At 38.2% G+C, this 19,384-nt stretch overlaps 1 protein-coding gene across 1 annotated transcript in view; it reads right to left on the bottom strand.

Moving 5' to 3' along the window:
• Nucleotides 1-19,384, bottom strand: part of GABRG3 (gamma-aminobutyric acid type A receptor subunit gamma3) — a 435,843-nt gene that overhangs the window by 43,864 nt on the left and 372,595 nt on the right. Inside the window, exon 6 of the mRNA XM_012759954.3 lies at nt 8,916-9,053. Coding sequence (XP_012615408.1) covers nt 8,916-9,053 — 138 coding nt within the window. The remainder of the gene's footprint in view (nt 1-8,915; nt 9,054-19,384) is intronic.

The following is a 19,384-nucleotide window of genomic DNA, read 5'->3' as shown; positions in this document are numbered from 1 at the left end:
AACATTTTGGTTAGATTTTATAATTTTGCCTTTACTTAGCAAAGGTTAGAGGTATGCCCTTCCCCCTCCACACTGTTCAGCACGTCTCTCAGATGTGGATCTATCCCCCCAATCCCCGAATCTCTGGTGAATACCACCCCCCTTTGAGCACCATAATGAAAATCAGTCAGTACCAATGTGATGGCGAGTACATAGGGAGCCCATACCTCTGATCTTGTGTCACCTCACTTTGGATAATGGGCTCAAGCTCAATCCAGGCTAATATAAGTGGTGTTAGCTCACTGTCATTTCTTAGAATTGAGTAATATTCCATTGTAAACATATACCAAATTTTAATTATCCAGTCATGAATTGATGGGCACTTGGGTTGTTTCCACGTCCTTGCAATAGTGAATTGTGCTGCCAAAAACATTCGGGTGCAGATGTCTTTATAATAGAATGATTTATGCTCTTTTGGATAGATGCCTAATAATGCTATTGCTGGGTCGAATGGTATTTCTATTTTTAGCTGTTTGAGGTATCTCCAAATTCTTTTCCACAATGGTTGCACTAATTTGCAGTCCCACCAGCGTTGTAAGAGTGTTTCTGTCTCTTCGCATCCTCGCCAGCATTTATTGTTTTGGGATTTCTTGATACGGGCCAATCTCACTGGGGTTAGATGATATCTCATTGTGGTTTTGATTTGCATTTCTCTAATGATTAGAGATGTTGAGCATTTTTTTATGTTTGCTGGCCATTATTCTGTCTTCTTTGGAAAAGTTTCTGTTCATTTCCATTGCCCATTTTTTGATGGGATTGTTTGACTTTTTCTTGTTAAATTTTTTGAGTTCTAGATAGATTCTTGTTATCAGACCTTTATTGGAGGATTAGAGAGCAAATATTTTCTCCCATTCAGTAGGTTGTCTATTCACTCTAATGATGATTTCTTAGGCTGAGCAGAAGCTTCTTAGTTTGATCAGATCTCATTTATTTATTTTTGTTGCTGCAAGACCAATGTCTGAAAGGGTTTTCCCAACATCTTCTTCTAGGATTCTTAGGATTTCATGCCTTAGGTTTAAGTCTGTTTTCCATCTTGAGTGAATTTTTGTGAGAGGTGAAAGGTAGGGATCCTGATTCATTCTTTTGCATGTAGATATCCAGTTTTTCCAGCACCATTTATTGAAGACACATTCTTTTCCCCAGTGTATATTTTTTGTCTGCTTTATCAAAGAGTAGGTTACCACATGCAGATGTTTTCATCTCTGGAATCTCAACATCAATGCTTCTGTTCTTATGCCAGTACTAAGCTGATTTAATTATTATTGCTTTATAGTATAGTTGGAAGTCAGGAAGACTGATGCCTCCCAATTTGTTCTTTTTACTTAAAATTTCTTTGCCTATACGTGGTTTTTTCTGGTTCCATACAAAGCGAAGAATTATTTTTTCTAGATCTGTGAAGAATGATGGTGGTATTTTGATGGGGATTGCATTAATTCTGTAGATGACTTTAGGTAATACTGACATTTTAACGATATTGATTCTCCCAATCCATGAACAAGGTATGTTTTTCCATCTGTTTACATCTTCTACAATTTCTTTTTTAAGCGCTTCATAGTTCTCCTTGTATAAGTCTTTAATATCTTTTGTTAGATATATTCCTAGATATTTAATTTTCTTTGGGGCTATTGTAAAAGGAATTGCATTTTTGATTTGAGCTTCGGCTTGATGGTTCTTGGCATATATAAATGCCTCTGATTTGTGTATATTGATTTTGTAACCTGAGACTTTACCAAATTCACTTATCAAATCTAGGAGTCTTTGGAGGAATCCATGGGGTTTTCTAGGTATAATATCATATCATCTGTGAAAAGCAAGAGTTTGATCTCATCTGCACCCACTTGGATGCCCTTAATATCCCTCTCTTGCCTGATTGCTATAGCTAGGACTTTGAGCACTATGTTGAATAAAAGAGGAGATAGTGGGTATCCTTGTCTAGTTCTGGTTTGAAGTGGGAATGGTTTCAATTTTTTCCCATTCAATATGCAGGCTAGATATTCAGGCTATCAATGCAGGCTATCAATATTCAATCTGCACCCAGGCTAGAGTGCAGTAGTGTGATTATAGCTTACTGCAACCTTGAACTCCTGGGCTCATTTGATCCTCTTGCCTCAGCCTCCCTAGAATTACAAGGCATACCACCATGCCCAGCTAATTTTTAAAATTTTTTGTAGAGACCAGGTCTTGCTATATTGCCCAGGCTGGTCTGAAACTTCTAACCTCAAGAAATCTCAAAATCTCCAAGTGCTGGGATTACAGGTGTGAGCCACTGCACTTGGCCTAATTTTTTAATCAATTATACTTATATTAGAATTTTATATCATATTCTACATATTTCTTACTCTCAACTTTTAAATTATTTTTTCTCTTTATTTTTTCTTTAGATTTCATATTTTCTATTGACCTATTATACAGTTAACTGGTCATATTTTCTAATTTATCTAATAATTTATTATTAAATTTATCTTTTGTATTCTTAATTAAAATTGTGGAATTTTCTTTTTAAAATTTCCATTTGATTGTTTTACTTTTTATATATAAATTCCTATCAGGCAAATTATCCATGTTTTCATTTATCACTTTCTCTTTTCCTCTGTTCTCTTAAAACATAGAAATTATTTCCACTTTAAAGTCCTTACTGGATAACTCCAACATTTTAATCATCTGTGGGTCTGTTTCTACTCTCTACTATTTTTTCTTTGGGTTTTCGTCATTGGACAACAGTACACATTTTGGATGAAAATCTGTAAGAAAAATTTATTATCCTTCCTAGGAGGTTCATCTTTCTCTTTGCTAAGCTTGAGATTGGGGTTAATCACCTTAATACAATCAGGGGCTGGGTAACTTGAGGCGGAGCTATAGTCCGACAAAATTTTTCTAGTTTATTTTACACTTGCTCTAGGGAGAACTCTCCAGGGTTCTGACCATGGCCTCCTCTGGTGCCTCCTCAGTGATATTCCTTGTCTTGCCAACACTGACAGATTCTGCTATCTCAGAGGCTTTTTGTTTACCTTCTTCACTTCCTTCTCTTCATAGTTTCAAAATTCAGAAAATGTTTTGAGTATAGAGTTCATTTTCCTTTCCTGCGTTTCTCCCTGAGTTAACGGTTCAATGGTCTCTAGTTATTGAATCTCATTGTGCTCCAACTCAGGGAGGTATCTTTTCACAGTGAGTTTCTTTCTAGAGTCTTTATCCAGATTTTTTGATTCATGTTCCTTTTTCAGATGCTCAGTGAATGCCCTGAAAGATAAATCTACAGCAGAATGTGGATTCACCCCACTCTGTGGTGTCTCCTTTTCCATGAATTGTCCTTTTGCATTCTGGCTGCATCAGCCCCTATCTGATATCTTCAAACAGATTTTGGTCTTATTATATCCACTGTTCCTAGTTTATCTTAGTGAAAGAGTTGATGTAGTGCAAGCCACTCTAATGACTGGAAGCAGAACTTCCCCATTACGCATTACAGATTTTTTCTTTTAAGTAAACTTTTCATTTTAGAACAGTATTAGGTTTACAGAATAACTGTGACGATAGCAGAATGAGCTCCCATATATGCTACACCCAGTCTCCCTATTACTAACATATTACATTGGCATGGTCCATTTGTTACAATTAATGGACCAATATCAATATCTTATTGTCAACCAAAGTCCATCTTTGTTCATATTTCCTTAGTTGTTTTTTCTCATGTTCTTTTTCTATTCCAGAATCCCAATCAGGATATCACATTGCCTTAAACAGTCATTTCTCCTTGGGCTTCTATTGGTTGTGACATTTTCTCACACTTCCCTGGTTTGTGATGACCCTGACAGTTTTGAGGAGTACTAATCAGGGGTTTGGTAGAATGCCCTCAACTGTACAGTTGTTATGCCTTCCTCAGTCATTCCTTTGATATATTCCTTAATATTAAACAGGGGTTATGTGTTTGGGGGAGGAAGAGAAGAGAGGTAAGATGCCATCTTCACCTCATTGTATCTAGGGTATAGACTTCCAATATACTTAATCACTGGGGACGTTGACCTTATCACCTGGCTGAGTTGGTATTTCTCAGATGCCTCCATTTTAAATCTCTACCTTCTTTCTCATACTGTGCCCTTTGGGAGAAAGTCACTATGTGGAGCTCAGACTTAAGGAGTGGGAATTGTGCCACACCTCTTTGAGAGTATAATATATACATAAATTATGTGAATTTCTGTATGGTAGATATATCCATTTTAGCCCATCTATGTATGTGTATATATATTTACTAAATCATTTATACCAGTGAGGACTCATGGATATTTATTTTATACTTAGGTTATAATCCAATATTACTGTATTTATTTTGCTGCTTGCATTTTTAGCTTAGACAATTGTTTTGTCTTTTGGTTGGCTCCAGTGTCCCTTTGACATGCCCCTATCATTTTGTCTATGTGTGTGTGTGTGTGTGCATGTGTGTGTGTGTGTGAAGTGAGTAGTTTGGCATTTCCTACTTTCTGGGAATATATATAAGATTCTCTAGGCTCATCTTGTATATTTCCTGCCCTGGCCTTATAATCTGCCATTTCCCATGGGCCCCTGGTGGTTGTATTAGAGAATGGCATTAGAAACCAAGACCATTCAACATTGTTAAAATGTCTATACTACCCAAACTGATCTACAGATTGAATACAATCCCTATTAAGATCCCAACACCATTTTTCACAGATATAGAAAAAATAATTTTATGCTTCATTTGGAACCAGAGAAGACCCTGTATATCAAAAGCAATTCTAGGCAATAAAAACAAAATGGGAGGTATCAATATGTCAGATTTCAAACTATACTACAAACCTATAGTAATTAAATCATTTTGCTATTGGTAGAAAAACAGGGACATTGACCAGTGGAACAGAACTGAGAACCCTGATATAAAACCATCCTCATATAGCCATCTAATCTTCAACAAAGCAGACAAAAACATTCACTGGGGAAAAGAATCCTTATGCAATAAATGGTGCTGGGAAAACTGGATAGCCACATGTAGAATGCTGAAGCAGGATCCACACCTTTCACCTCTCACAAAAATCAACTCACGCTGGGTAACAGACTTAAATCTAAGGTATGAAACTATTAGAATTCTAGAGGAAAACATTGGAAATACTCTTCTAGACACTGGCCTAGGCAAAGAATTTATGAAGAAGACCCCTAAGGCAATCACAGCAACAACAAAAATAAATAAATGGGACTTGATCAAACTAAAAAGCTTCTGCACAGCCAAAGAAACAGTCATGAAATCAAACAGACAACCTACAGAATGGGAGAAAATTTTCGCAACCTACACATCTGATATGGGGCTGATAGCTAGAATCTATTTAGAACTCACAAAAGTCAACAAGAAAAAATCAAACAACCCTATCAAAAAGTGGGCAAAGGACATGAACAGAAACTTTTCAAAAGAAGACAGAATAATGGCTAACAAACATATGAAAAAATGCTCAGCATCTCTAATCATCAGGGAAATGTAAATCAAAACTGCCATGAGATATCACTTATCTCCAGTGAGAATGGCCTTTATCAAAAAGTCCCAAAACGATAAATGTTGTTGTGGATGTGGAGACACAGGAATACCCCTACACTGCTGGTGGGACTGCAAACTAATACAACCTCTGTGGAAAGCAATATGGAGATACCTTAAAGCGATACAAGTGTATCTACCATTTGATCCAGCAATCCCACTAATGGGTATCTACCCCAAAGTACAAAGGACAATCTACAATAAAGACACCTGCACTCAAATGCTTATAGCAGCACAATTCACAATTGCAAAGCTGTGGAAACAAACCAAGTGCCCATCAATACATGAGTAGATTAATAAAATGTGGTATATATATATATACCATGGAGTACTATTCAGCCCTAAGAAACGATGGTGATATAGCACATCTTGTATTTTCCTGGATAGAGCTGGAACCCATTCTACTAAGTGAAGTATCCCAAGAATGGAAAAACAAGCACCACATATACTCATCAGCAAATTGGTATTAACTGATCAGCACCTATGTGGACACATAGGAATTACATTTATTGGGTATTGGGCAGGTGGGGGGGGAGGAGGGGATGGGTATATACATACATAATGAGTGAGATGTGCACCGTCTGGGGGGTGGTCACGCTTGAAGCTCTGACTTGAGGGGGTAGGGGAGGCAAGAGCATTATAGGTAACCTTAAAATTTATACCCCCATAGTATGCTGAAATAATAAAAAAAAAGTCAAGACCTTGGCACTAAGTGTGCTTATTGCTTTTGGGGTATTGTTGCTTCTAGGAAATTCCCTTGACAGAGCAAGGAAATATATATGTGTCTATTAACCCATGCACATATACATATCTATAAATATTTAGCTTTTTTAATTAATAAAATTTATTGAAAATCAAAGCCAAATATCCTTCCTATGACCTATTTTTAATAATTCCAAAGTATACTTTCTTGAATTCCCTGCATATTATTCTCAGTGAGGGCATTTATATACATATTTTAAACCATCAGAATAAAACCAGTACCTAAGAATGTGACCTTATTTGGAAATAGGATCTTTGACAATGATTAAGTTAAGATGAGGCCATGGTGGGGGCAGTAATACAATATGACTGAAGTTTCTATAAAAAGGGGAAATTCAGACATAGAGACAGACACACACAGAGGGAAGACAACACGATGATACAGAGAATACCATCTACCACTTGAGGAGACCTGAGGAGCAAGGTCTGCAACAGAGCCTTCTTCAGAAGGAAGCAAGCCTGCCAACGACCTGATTTTAGACTTCCGGCCTCCAGAACTGAGAGACAATAATACATTTCTGTTATTTAAGCCACTCGGTTGGTGGCGGTGTTAAAGCAGCCCCAGGAAACTAATTCAGTTACTAATGTTCTTGAATAATCTTTATACATTTTAAATAAACATGTTCGTCATATTATATCAAAGCCTCAGATTGACATAAATAATATTTTTGATATTTATGTTATCCCAACAGAGAAAGTTAAATACAAGTGGCTGTTTAAGGTCGTGCCCAAAGGACAGCAGGGTTACAGCAGGCACAGCAGGGATGACCCTGTGAGGAGGTGATAGAGACCGTCCACTCAGAGTGCCTGTGTGGCCAACGCACCTGGGGCCTGGACACCTGTGTCTCATGATTCTGAGGTCATTCAGTGTTTATCCATTTCAGGGATAAGTTCCCCAGTAGAATTATTTACAAAGGCTTAAAAACATGGAATGATCATACCCATCCTCTTCAAACTTCTCCATGATTTGTGGGAACCCACTATATAGTACATCCCTTTCAAATGCTTCAATCTTCTTATAAGAAAAGGATTATGTAAGTATATGTTACTGCAGTCATCATAATTTGAAGTTAGGAGATTAAAAACAAGGAAGAACCTTTGTCTATAAAAATGCATTTATCTGCTAGGGATCCTCTAAAATGCCATCAGAACCCATGGGTGATCTCCACACTGTGAAAATGCCAACCACACTTAGCAAGCAATGGTTCCATGAATATTCATCAGTGTTAACTGTTGACACCTAAACTGATGCTGGATGTGGCCAGATAAACACACAAGAAAAACCAGGAAAGGAAGAACAGCGTCAACATTTGGGATTTAAATGCTAGAACAATCCCCCCTGTTTGGTAGCCCTTTTTGGGCAGCCTCACGCCCCCCAGTCCTGCTGGTACCTTCCACCCTCTCAGAAAGTGGAATTAGATCATTCACGTAGATGACTCCTAATTGGGAACAAGCTTCCCCAAACATTTCTCATCACGCTGCTTCCAAGGTTCATTTAAATAAATTATGATCTTCCATTCTTTTAACCTTATCGTTGCTTAATATTTAAACATAGATCCCATCTTTCAACTTTAGCACCATAACACCCAGAGGGAATCTTTTGCCTCTCTCCCTTGATTAGGTAGCATTTTCAGGAATTTTCTTGATGTATAAATGGATCTCTATTAAAATTCTACCAAGAATTCAGACCATTCTTTAAACATTTTTGCCAATAATTATCAACATTAACATCTTAATCTAGTCACCAATAAGACAAATTATTATGGAATTTTAAGAGGCAACAAATTATTCATATTATTAAATAACAAACAATAAGATCAGTAGAAAAGTTGACTCTATCCCCCATCTATACCCTACACACTGCAAAAAAAATCAGTTGCAAAATAGTGGACCATAGGGATAATTAAATACCCAAACCAATAAACAACAGCATAAAACCAAAAGCAAAACAAAAACATATTCAAATACATTAGTAAGCAAAATGTCTCTTTTCATCTAATTACATGCTATATGATATGCATGTAATGATCACTTAATAAAATCACATTGTTAGGAAATTATTGTGCTCAATCTATTGAAAAAGAAACTTACAGTGTAATATAAAGTTTAAAGTCAAGGAAAGGAATAAGCTAGAAATGAAAACTCAAAAGATATTTCACACCAGCTTCTTTAGTTTGTGAGTTCTCAATAATACTTGATTCTTCTTACATATGTGGAAATTTATAGAACTCTCACCATCAATAAAATTGGTTTATATAAATATGATCAGTAGTGAGTAATCCTCATTAGGTTATAGACATAATACAAATATAGTCTTGATTCAAAAATATGAATCAATTCTAATCACCCCTTCCTCATCCCAATTAAAGCATTTTAAAAATATGTTCACCTTGCATCAGTTGTTTTGTCTCAAATTATCACTTAGGTATTATGGTTGCCCTAATATAATTAGTTAAAAACCTATACATGAAAGAATTCCACATTAAGGATATGATAACACATAGCCTTAGGCCTCAGAGTGAGGGGGGAAGTCAAATTTAAAGTGGTTTTTGAGAGCTGTACCTCTTAAGTCGATTCCTACCTGCAGACGTTGTCACGATTTCTGTGGTGTTTCTGAGGCCCATGAAGTCAAACTGATAGAGTCGCCACGATTTCTGGTCAGCCGCCTCAACTGAATTTTTTCTCCATCTATAAATCATTTCTTCTTTGGGATAGCCATCTAAAAATACAGAACAGAAATTAGCACTCGAAGATATAAAGTAACAGTCAACAATTCTGATCAATTTATAGGAGTTATAATTTTATGCCATATTTGTTCTCTAAATTTTCTCACAGACACAGAAACTTCAAAACTGAACAGGCAAATGCCACCTAAGTCTGGGCTGCAGAGCTTCACGCTCAGTGAGGTGCTGCATGGCCATAGGCCTGGCTGTCGAATGTCTGGACACAGCAGACAGGGAGCTGTTTTCCTCATCGCTTTGGCCTTGGGGAGCACAGCTGCATTCGGCCTTCACAGTGGAGGGGCTCGTTAACATCCTGCTGGCTCTGGACTCCGTCCTTTCCGGACAAGTCTAACCATGTGGCTCACACCCATCACACCTTCCACCCTTCCCCAGAATTCAGTCCATCCAGATCTCAGGAGAGAGGAGTTTACTAAGGCAGTCTCTCCAGGATTCCAGAGATCAGTGGATTTTTAGTCCGGTTCTCCTGTCAGTCTCAGTTTTGATCGGTGAGCTTGGTCCTTTTTCAGAGACCCCTTCCCAGGTTATTATAATTTCAGGCAGCAAGATGCCCGAGGTATGGTGTTGGCCACCTGCCTAGAGCTGCTGCATTGTGAACAGGTGCCCTGCCCTACCCTGCTGGTGCTGTCACCAGGGCTCCGTGGCTCCCTGAGCCTACACCAGACACTGGCCAGATGCCTGCTTCCCTGCCTGCTTTCTACCTAGATCCCCCACTTCTGAACCTGCTTGGGACTGCAGCTCTCTGCTGGAGCTGTCTGACGTGGGCATTTGTTTGCTTTGTGCTGTCGTATCTCCAGGCTCTGCAGCTGAGTCTGCCCCACAGGGAATTTCTCACTCTCAAGAACAGGTCTAGGTCCCATGTTGTCCCCCAACATACAACAGCACTGGCATCATTAGCTCTTCCAGGCACTAGTGGCATGACTCTGGAAGAAATGTGTGCCCCATCTTGATGACTTATCCTGAATACAGAAAGCTCTGCAAGTATTTATGCAAATATATTTATTAATGGTTGAAAATTGCTGATTAAACATTTAGATCAGTTAGTAAAACTCTTGAAGATAATTTGCTTTCTTGATCTTCCCCCCCCTTTCTGCCTGACATTGCTTGCTTGGCTCCCTCATGCAAAGACAAAAATTAGAGCACAGGCATGCTTCTGCTTTCTGATCATGAATTGCCCTATGAAATTACTGTCAGCACAGTGGGGATACTTGCTCTCCCCTAACTTGACAATGCTGAGTTCAAGGCACCCAGACTCAGTCTGAGGCATTTCTGTGAAGTAATCAAACATGTTACTTGGCCATTAGCCATGGTCACAATTGCTTTCTATCCCTATTAGGCTGTCATAATGAGAAGAGATACTCTACACTGTAATTCTCCCTTTGTAACTTTGTTTTTAAAATAACTTTATTGAGATATAATTCATGTACATAAAATTCACACATTTAGGGTATACAATTCAGTGGTTTTTAGAGTATTCTCAGAGTGGTACAACCATCACTATAATCTAACTGTAGAATACTTTCATCACCCCAAAATGACATTCCCTACCATGCCCGGAACCTGTCTCACCTAGTCCCAGGCAACCACTAATATAGTTTCCATAACTAGAGACTGCCCTATTCTGGACATTTTACATAAATGGAATCATATGGCATGCAATCTTCTGTAAGTAGCTTCTTTCACTTAGCATAAAGTGTTTAAGGTTCACTCATATTATAGCACATACCAGTACTTATTCCTATTAATTTCTAAATGATATTTCATTGTATAGCTATACTGTATTTTGTCTATCTACTCACCAGTTGATAAACATTTTGCTGAGTCCACTTTTTCACTATAAGGAGTAATGTTATGATCATTTGTGTACAAGATTTTTGTCAGTATAGGTTTTCAGTTCTCTTGGGTATATATGTAGGAGTGGAATTGTTGAGTAGGGTAACTCTACATTTAACATTTTGAAGAACTGCTAGACCGTTTTCCAAAGTGGCTTCACCTTAAAATCCTACCAGGAATTTGTGAGGGTTTCAATTTCTCCACATCTTCCCCAACACTTGTTAGTATCTGTCTTTTTAGTTATAACAATTGTAGTGTGTATGAAATGGCATCTGGTTGTTTTAATTTGCATTTCCCTAATGACTAATAATATTGAGCACATTTTCATGCTTTTATTGGCCACGTGTATGTCTTCTTTGATGATGTCTGTTCAAATCTTTTGCTAATTTTTTTTATTGATTTGTTTTTATATTGTTGAGTTTTAAGAGTTTTTTGTGTATTTGGGGTATAAGTCCTTTATCAGATACATGTTTTACAAATAATTTCTCCCATTTCGTGGCTTATATATTTTTTCGAAGCAATTAGAATTTCTTTTATTATGGTAACATATACATAACATAAAGTTTACCATTTTAATGATTTTTAATATACAGTTTGGTGGCAAAATGTACATTCGTTCACATTGGTGTGCAACCATTACCAACACCCATCTCCAGAATTCTTTTTCTTTTAAATAGAATTTATTTTTTAGAGAACTTCCATATTCACAGCAAAGTTGAGTGGAGAGCATGGAGATTCCCTATGCTCCCATCCCCCACACGTGTATCCTCCCCCATTATCAACATCCGCCACAGAGCAGCACATTCATTACAGCTGATGAACCTACACTGACACATCATCACTACCCAGAATCCACAGTTTATATGAGGGTTTGCTCTTGGTACAGTACATTCTATGGGTCTGGACCAATGTATAGTGACATGAATCCACCATTATGCCATCAAACAAAGCAGTTTCACTGCCCTAAAAATACTCTGTATTCTGCCTTTTAGTACTTCCCTTCCCCTCACCCCTCATAACCACTGATCTTTTTACTGTATCCACAATTTTGCCTTCTATAGAGTGTCATAAGGTTGGAATCATATAGTACATAGCTATTTCAGATTTGCTTGTTAGCAATATGCATTTAAGTTTCTTCCATGTGTGGATAGCTCATCTCATTTTAGTGTTGAATAATATTCTATTATCTGGAGGTACCACATTTTATTTATCCATTCTCCTACTGAGGGACATCTTGGTTGCTTCCAAGTTTTGGCAATTATAAATAAAGCTGCTGTAAATGTCCATGTGTAAGTTTTTGTGTGGATGTGGATTACCTTTTGATTCTATATTCTTTGTTTTATTTTTATTTTTTTTGAAACAGGGTCTCACTCTGTTGCCTGGGCTAGAGTGCTGTGGCGTCAGCCTAGCTCACAGCAACCTCAAACTCCTGGGCTCAAGCAATCCTACTGCCTCAGCCTCCCGAGTAGCTGGGACTACAGGCATGCACCACCATGCCCGACTGATTTTTTCTATGTATATTTTTAGTTGTCAAGCTAATTTCTTTCTATTTTTAGTAGAGACAGGGTCTTGCTCTTGTTCAGGCTGGTCTCGAACTCCTGAGCTCAAACAATCCACCTGCCTCGGCCTCCCAGAGTGCTAAGATTACAGGCGTGAGCCACCGTGCCAGCCTCTTCTTCATTTTTGAAGGAAAGTTTTGCTAGGAAGAGTATTATTTGCTGACAGTTGTTTCTTTCAACACTTTGAAGATGTCATAGTAGTGTTACGGTCTCCAGGGTTTCTGACGAGAAATGTGCATCTTAATCATACTGTGACTCATTTGGAAGTGACACATAGCTTTTCTCTTGCTGTTCTCAAAATTTTCTCCTTGTTTTTATTTAACATTGCTAATTTGACTATGATGTTAATGGGTGTCAGTCTCTTTAAGTGCATTGGAGTTTGTTGAACTTCTTGGGTGTATAGATTAATTGTTTTTGTCAAATTTGGGGCCATTACTTCTTCAAATAATTTCAAATCTCTTCTGCTCTGAGGCTCCATTACATATTTGCTGGTACTCCTTATGATGGGCCACAGGTAGGTGAGTATTCTGTACATTTTCTCCATTCATTTTGCAGGCATTTAGTGCCCCTCACTGGATAATCATTATTGGTCTATGTTCAAGTTTACTGATTCTTTCTTCCTTCTGCTCAAATCTGTCATTATACCTGGCTAGTGATTTTTTTTGCAGACATTGTAATTTTCAACTCCAGAATTTATATTGGGTTCTTCTTAATAATTTCTATCTTTTCAATGACATCTTTTATTTTGTGAGACCTAGCTGTCATACTTCTCTTTAATTCTTTAGACATGGTTCCCTTAAGTATATGAACATTTAAAATAGCTGATTTAAAGTGTTTTTCTAGCACATCCAGCATCTGGGATTCTTTAGTGAGAATTTCTATTGAACACGTTTTCCCTGTGTATGTGGCATATTTTTCTGTTTTCTTTTGGGCTTTATAATTTTTTGTTGGGATCTAGGCATTTTAGATAATATTTTAGATAATATAACAACTCTGATAGCAGATCCTTTTCTCCCATCCAGAGTTTGTTGTTGTTCCTGGGTTTTTCATTTTTATTGTTTTCCTTCTGGTTGCTCATTTGCTAAGTGACTCCCCTGGACTAATTTTATAGATTATATATATATATATATATATATATATATATATATATATATAATTTTATAGATTATGTATTCCCTGCAGTGTGTGGCATCTGAGTTCTTTGCTAGCTTTTTCATTTGTTGTTATTGCTATTGCTTTTATGTTCGTATTTTTATTTTTAAGTCTGCCCTCCTTTGGTTCACCCTTTGTTCATTATAACGCAGTGGTCAGCCAGTGATCAGTCGCAATATTTCCTTGAATGCCTAGCCTGTATTTCTTCCTAACTCTGCCAGTGTCATCATCATCACCATCATCATCATCACTGTCAACATCACAATCACCACCATCATCTCACTGTCCATGAAACTGTAATTATGTTTCAGGAAATAGTCCAGTGCCTTTCTATATAGTAAATACCACAGCAATCCTAAAGACAAAAGCATTTCTGTCCCCATCTTACAGATAAGAAAGCTGAGGCACTGAGATACTATGTGATGTGCCTAAGGAAGGGCCAGAGTACAAACTTACCTAAATTATCAGCTTATGTATAATATTCACTACGGTATCCTAGAAAAATCACAATCCTAGCCATAATCATATAATCTTTTGGAAATCTGATACATGTCATTTATTTCTCATCTGACATGTTTTATCTGCCTATGGTGAAAACATGAAAATCATTTTTTTCTTAAATAACACTAAAATATGTAAACTTTGGCATTTGAAAGAAGAAAAGTAAAAACTGGTCAACTAGCTTATTAAATTGAGTAATTCATATATTAAGTAAAAATATCAATGATTTATGGACGGGACCTATAATTTCAATGTCTGGTCAAATCTGTCATGAAGATAGCACGTGCTGTCTTCTAGCACAATCGGGCTTAGCAGGCCACACTATTAGCATTTTCTCCTGTAAAAAAATTCACTTTTCAGGTTCCAATTCTCGAAGACAAGAGTATTTAATCTCCTTTTCCATAGTTTCAAATTTTCTTTCCATAGTTTCAAATTTCTTTCAAAATAGGTCCTATAGAAGAAAAATAAAAGGTTGCAAAAAAAGGCATGTATGAGAAAGCACCAGGCCCCAGTAGGTATCAGAGATTTCCCTGTCCTTTTAAAATTGAAGGCAGTATCATTTATCATTATATTTGATATATTAGTTAACACACTTCTAGCAAAATAAATAAACAAAACAATTAGAGGCATACAAATTAGAAAGATGTGTTTACATATCCAGAAAACAAAAAAGAATTAATAGAAAAATTAGTACAAATAATCTTAAAAATTATCATAATGTACTCAGGAATAAATATAACATCCAGGCATAAACATTAGAAGACATGCAAAACCTCTAAGAGGAAGTCTGTAAGTTACTGCTGAGCCAACTGGAGGGTACCAGGAGGTGGGGACTTTGGGAGGTAATTAGGTCATGAGGGTGCAGCCCTCATGATGGGATTAGTGCCCTTATAAAAGAAATATGAAAGCGATGATCTCTCTCTCTTCCATGTGAGGATACAGCAAGAGGAGGCCATCTGCAGACCAAGAGGACAGCCCTCACCAGACACTGGATCTGCTGACACCCTGATGATGGGACTTTATAGCCTCCAGAACTGTGAGAAATGTCTGTTGATTGTTTAAGCCACCCAATCTATGGAATTTTGTTATAATAGCCTGAGCTATTATATAAAATGCTTACCAGGGTTCTAGGCCACAATTGCTAACTTAATGTTAAGTATGGTTTTTATCACGCTGCCACAAACAATAAAATTATATTCCTTTCTCAAAATATTGTATTAAAAAGTTCTTCTCCCTTTGGGCTGGGCTCTCTGTAAAGCTCTCCTTTTATGGGTCCACAGTCCTCAGCTGCTAAAGGGGGAGGTGGGGAGGCTTACGGAGCAGAAGTTATGCCACCGTTAACCCTGGGAGACCCCCTTCTCCCCTCCCCTCTGCATCACCCTCTTGCTGTGCTTTCAACTTAAGACACACAGGTCAACAGTCAGAGAAGAATGACCCTCTGCACAGCCTTTTGTCTAGAGAAAAGTAATATTGGTCTTGAATGATGAGAGTTCAGTGGTAGCTTCCTTGTCTGTTGCATTCGACCTACTTTGAGAAATGTTTAGCGGGAAAAGAGGACTGCGTTCATTTAAAAGATACAATATAAAGCTTTTCCAAATTCACTTTTGTTTTTCTATGCAAGAAAAAATAAATCCTGCTCTGGTCATTATGATCAATTTCTTGTCTACAGTTAGTTGTTAATGTGTCCAAGTATAATAATCATTTTCCTGATGCTATAAAAATGTTATTTTCCCAATGCAAATGTCACACAAATGTCTCAGAGCTTGGGAGCAGTTTAGGGGTGCATCAGTGACGAATTTACCATTGGGGCAAATTTGGAGTAGAAGGTCTCAGACATTGAAAGATATTGTAGAGTCTACTGAATATTCTTTGAAATTCTCTTGAGGAACGTAAGTTTTATTAATACAATAGAATTTTTATCATTTTCTTCATATGTGTCTTGTGCCTTAAAATGTATGAATTTGCTTTTGCTTTCCTTTTCTTGTCTAATGTAAAGAGATATTTTTCATTTACATTTTTACACAGATGTTAGTAATACAAATAAAAGCTGTTAAACCTTATGTTTTTATTTTGAGTCAAGCCCACTTTACAAGATATTAATTCTAAATCATTTTACTTGCATGCATTATTTTTTGAGATCTATGATAACATCTGGAAATAATATTAACTTTTCCAATATTTATGGTGCTTATTTTTATTTCTTTCATATATTACTGAAAAAGAGACAACATCCCTGATACCTACCATGTGTCTGGTGCATAATGTTTCTCCCTTTAATACATACTTAGTGTTTTTGTCAAAACATGCTACTGAATCATGTTTTTAAAATTTCAATATATTTATTTAACAAATTACTTTGGAAGACTTTCTAATGTTGCATCATCATCAGATTTCTGGAATAAACTCTAATTAATTGTATTATGCCAGATTTTTAATGAATTACGGAATTAGGTTTGCTGATATATTATTTAGAACCTTTGTAGGTTTAGTAGGACGTTAGATTGTTGTGTGCCATGTTTTTCACATTTTAGCACAAAGGTTACTTGAAAACCCTCTGTGTCAGGTGATAGCAGAAGTTAATTCTGAAATGAAACACATTCCGATGTTACAATTTTAATTCGAATAATAAACACTGGTTACTTGAAAGTTTGGTAGACTTCATCCCTAATACTGTATGTATGACTAGGGCCTTGAAAAACATACACAGAATATTATGTATTATTTATATATACAGAAAACTTTTTATTGAAGTAGACCATACATACGGAAAAGAACACATGTCAAAAATACTCAGCTTGATGGAGTTACAAAATTTAATGTGTCCATATACCCAGCTGATCCTGTAGTCAGGAGAATATTGCAGACACTAAAACCCCCTAATTCCCCCTCTCCAGTAACTACCTCATCCCTAGAGAAACCAAATCTTTACTCCCAACCGCACTGACTGCCCTTATGAGACAGGAGCCCCTCCGGCCTCCTAATCACAACTTGTCCCACAGATGACCAACACCCTGACTCCTACCCCCACCAACCACCCTTGTTGGGACAAAGACAGCCACAGGCTCGAGGGGCCCCTCATTCCAAGGGTCAGCAACAGATGACCCTTACGCACTGACTACCCTTTCAGGAAGCAGCACAGGAGAGCCTCCGGGAAACTGTCTCCTCTCCGCTCTTGTCACCAACATCCTGACTTCTGACACCACTGACTAATTTCCCATGTTTTTGCTATTTAAGTGAATTAGTCAGCATGTTCAACTTTGTGCCTGGCTTCTTTCTGATACTTTTTAAAAATAATAGCTCTTTATGAACCATTTGATTTATGATTTTTAAGCTGTTGGTCTTTTAGTGCTTTCTGACTTTTGGGTCGATGTGGGACATTTATTCTTTGCTAGAATATCACGCATTTTTTGGCACTTATGTTTCACTTTCAAATATATTATTCCAAATTTCTCACATATTTCTTTCAAAGTTTTACAATGAGTATCATTTCTGCTTTCTTTCATAATTTTAGATATTTCTTTTACTTTTCTCTATCAAATCTGCTGAGGTTTGTCTCTTTTATTTAGTTCTCTTCCAAACTCAGAGCTTTGGTTTATTTGTTGGCTCTGCTCTTTGTTTACATTTTATTCAGTACCCAGCACTGTTCTTTATTTTATTTCAAAATATTAAGGGGGTATAAATGTTGTTACTTGGATAACTTTTATAATGCTTAAGTAGGGCTTTTAGTGTGCCCTGTTACTGGAATAGTATTCACTGTACCTGATAGGTAGGCTTTTGCCCCTCTCCTTCTCCCCCTTCTAGAATTCCAATGACCTTTACAGCTCTCTGTGCCCACAGGTGCCCATTGATTAGTTCCCAGGTGCTACAGAGTACATGTAGTGTTTGTTTTTCCATCCCTGAGATATTTCACTTAGAATGATGGTCTCACCAGCAAACTGGTATTCACTGAGCAGCACCTAAGTGGACACATAGGTACTACAGTAATAGGGTATTGGGCAGGTGGGAGGGGGCAGGGGGGCAGGTATATACATACATAATGAGTGAGATGTACACCATCTGGGGGATGGTCATGCTGGAAACTCAGACTTGTGGGGAGAGGGGGGAAGGGCACTTATTGAAACCTTAAAATTTGTACCCCCATAATATGCCAAGAAAAAAAAAAAGAATGACGGTCTCCAGTTCCACATAAGCAGTATATATATTCTAGCACTGTTCTAAGTGCTGCAGAAACAACAGGGCATACAGCAAAGTTCTTGCTCTCCTGGGCTTACATTCTATGGGGGATGAGACCACAAACAAACCGATGGTGACAAGCTTAGAGAGAGCGTGACAGGGTAAGGAACTGGGATTGACGGGCAAGGCTGGAGACAGGAGATGACCAGGGAATTCTCTCTGATAAGACCCCTGAAGGAAGTGAGGACATTTATGGTAAAACCTCGGAGCTTCATGAGCTTCAGAAAGAAGAAGGAAGACAATGCAGCAAGGACAGACCAGGGAGAGGAGGAAGCAGCAACTGGCCAATAAGGACTCTGGGAAGCAGCAACTGGCCAATAGGACGAAGAGCCATGATATTAAAAGTAAAACAATTGAGGTTCACTTTTCTCATGAGACAGGCAATACATTTAAAAAAAAAAAAAAAACTGGAGGAGGATCAAGATGGCAGACGAGAAACACCGCCAGAAAGAGTGTCTCTGCAGAAAAGACAGATTCTAGCAGAAATTAGAAGAAAGAAACAAGAAGGCGAGCATACAGCAGACGAGGGCCGGAAGGAGGGGTATCTGAGACCCCGGGAGACTCCACCGGAGGAGGCTGCGGAGGAGAACTAGAAGCTGAGAACGCTGGAACAGCCCGGAGACCAGCGGAAAGGGTAGGTGGATAAATCACCTTTCCCCTCCCCTGCATTTGGGACTGCTGGTGGGCTCCCCAGCAGGTGGAGAGACCTGCAGACATCAGCGCAGAGACGGCAACCACCAGCTAGCGGTGAGCCTGGAGCGGACGTGGCACCAGACTCCAAATCCATCGGGGCACCTCCGTGTGCACAGACCTGAGCCCCGCGGCAGGAGCAATATTGCCTCCTCCCCTCCGCCGACCCTACCTGCGGCTGCCCAGAGAGACAATACAGCCACCAGCCGGAGGCACCTCCAGGGAACGGGACCTTCCCTTTTGGGACCCTACAGCTGACTCAGGGGAACTAAGACTGTGAGCTCCCTACCTGCCAGCCCTCCCAGGTGCTGCTGGCACGGTGTTCCCAGGAGAACGGTGCC

This window comes from Microcebus murinus, chromosome 7, assembly GCF_040939455.1.
Source record: "Microcebus murinus isolate Inina chromosome 7, M.murinus_Inina_mat1.0, whole genome shotgun sequence".
NCBI classification, from domain to species: Eukaryota; Metazoa; Chordata; class Mammalia; order Primates; family Cheirogaleidae; genus Microcebus; species Microcebus murinus.
Note: the sequence above shows the minus strand (reverse complement) of the source record. Positions and strands in the feature narration are given on the sequence as shown.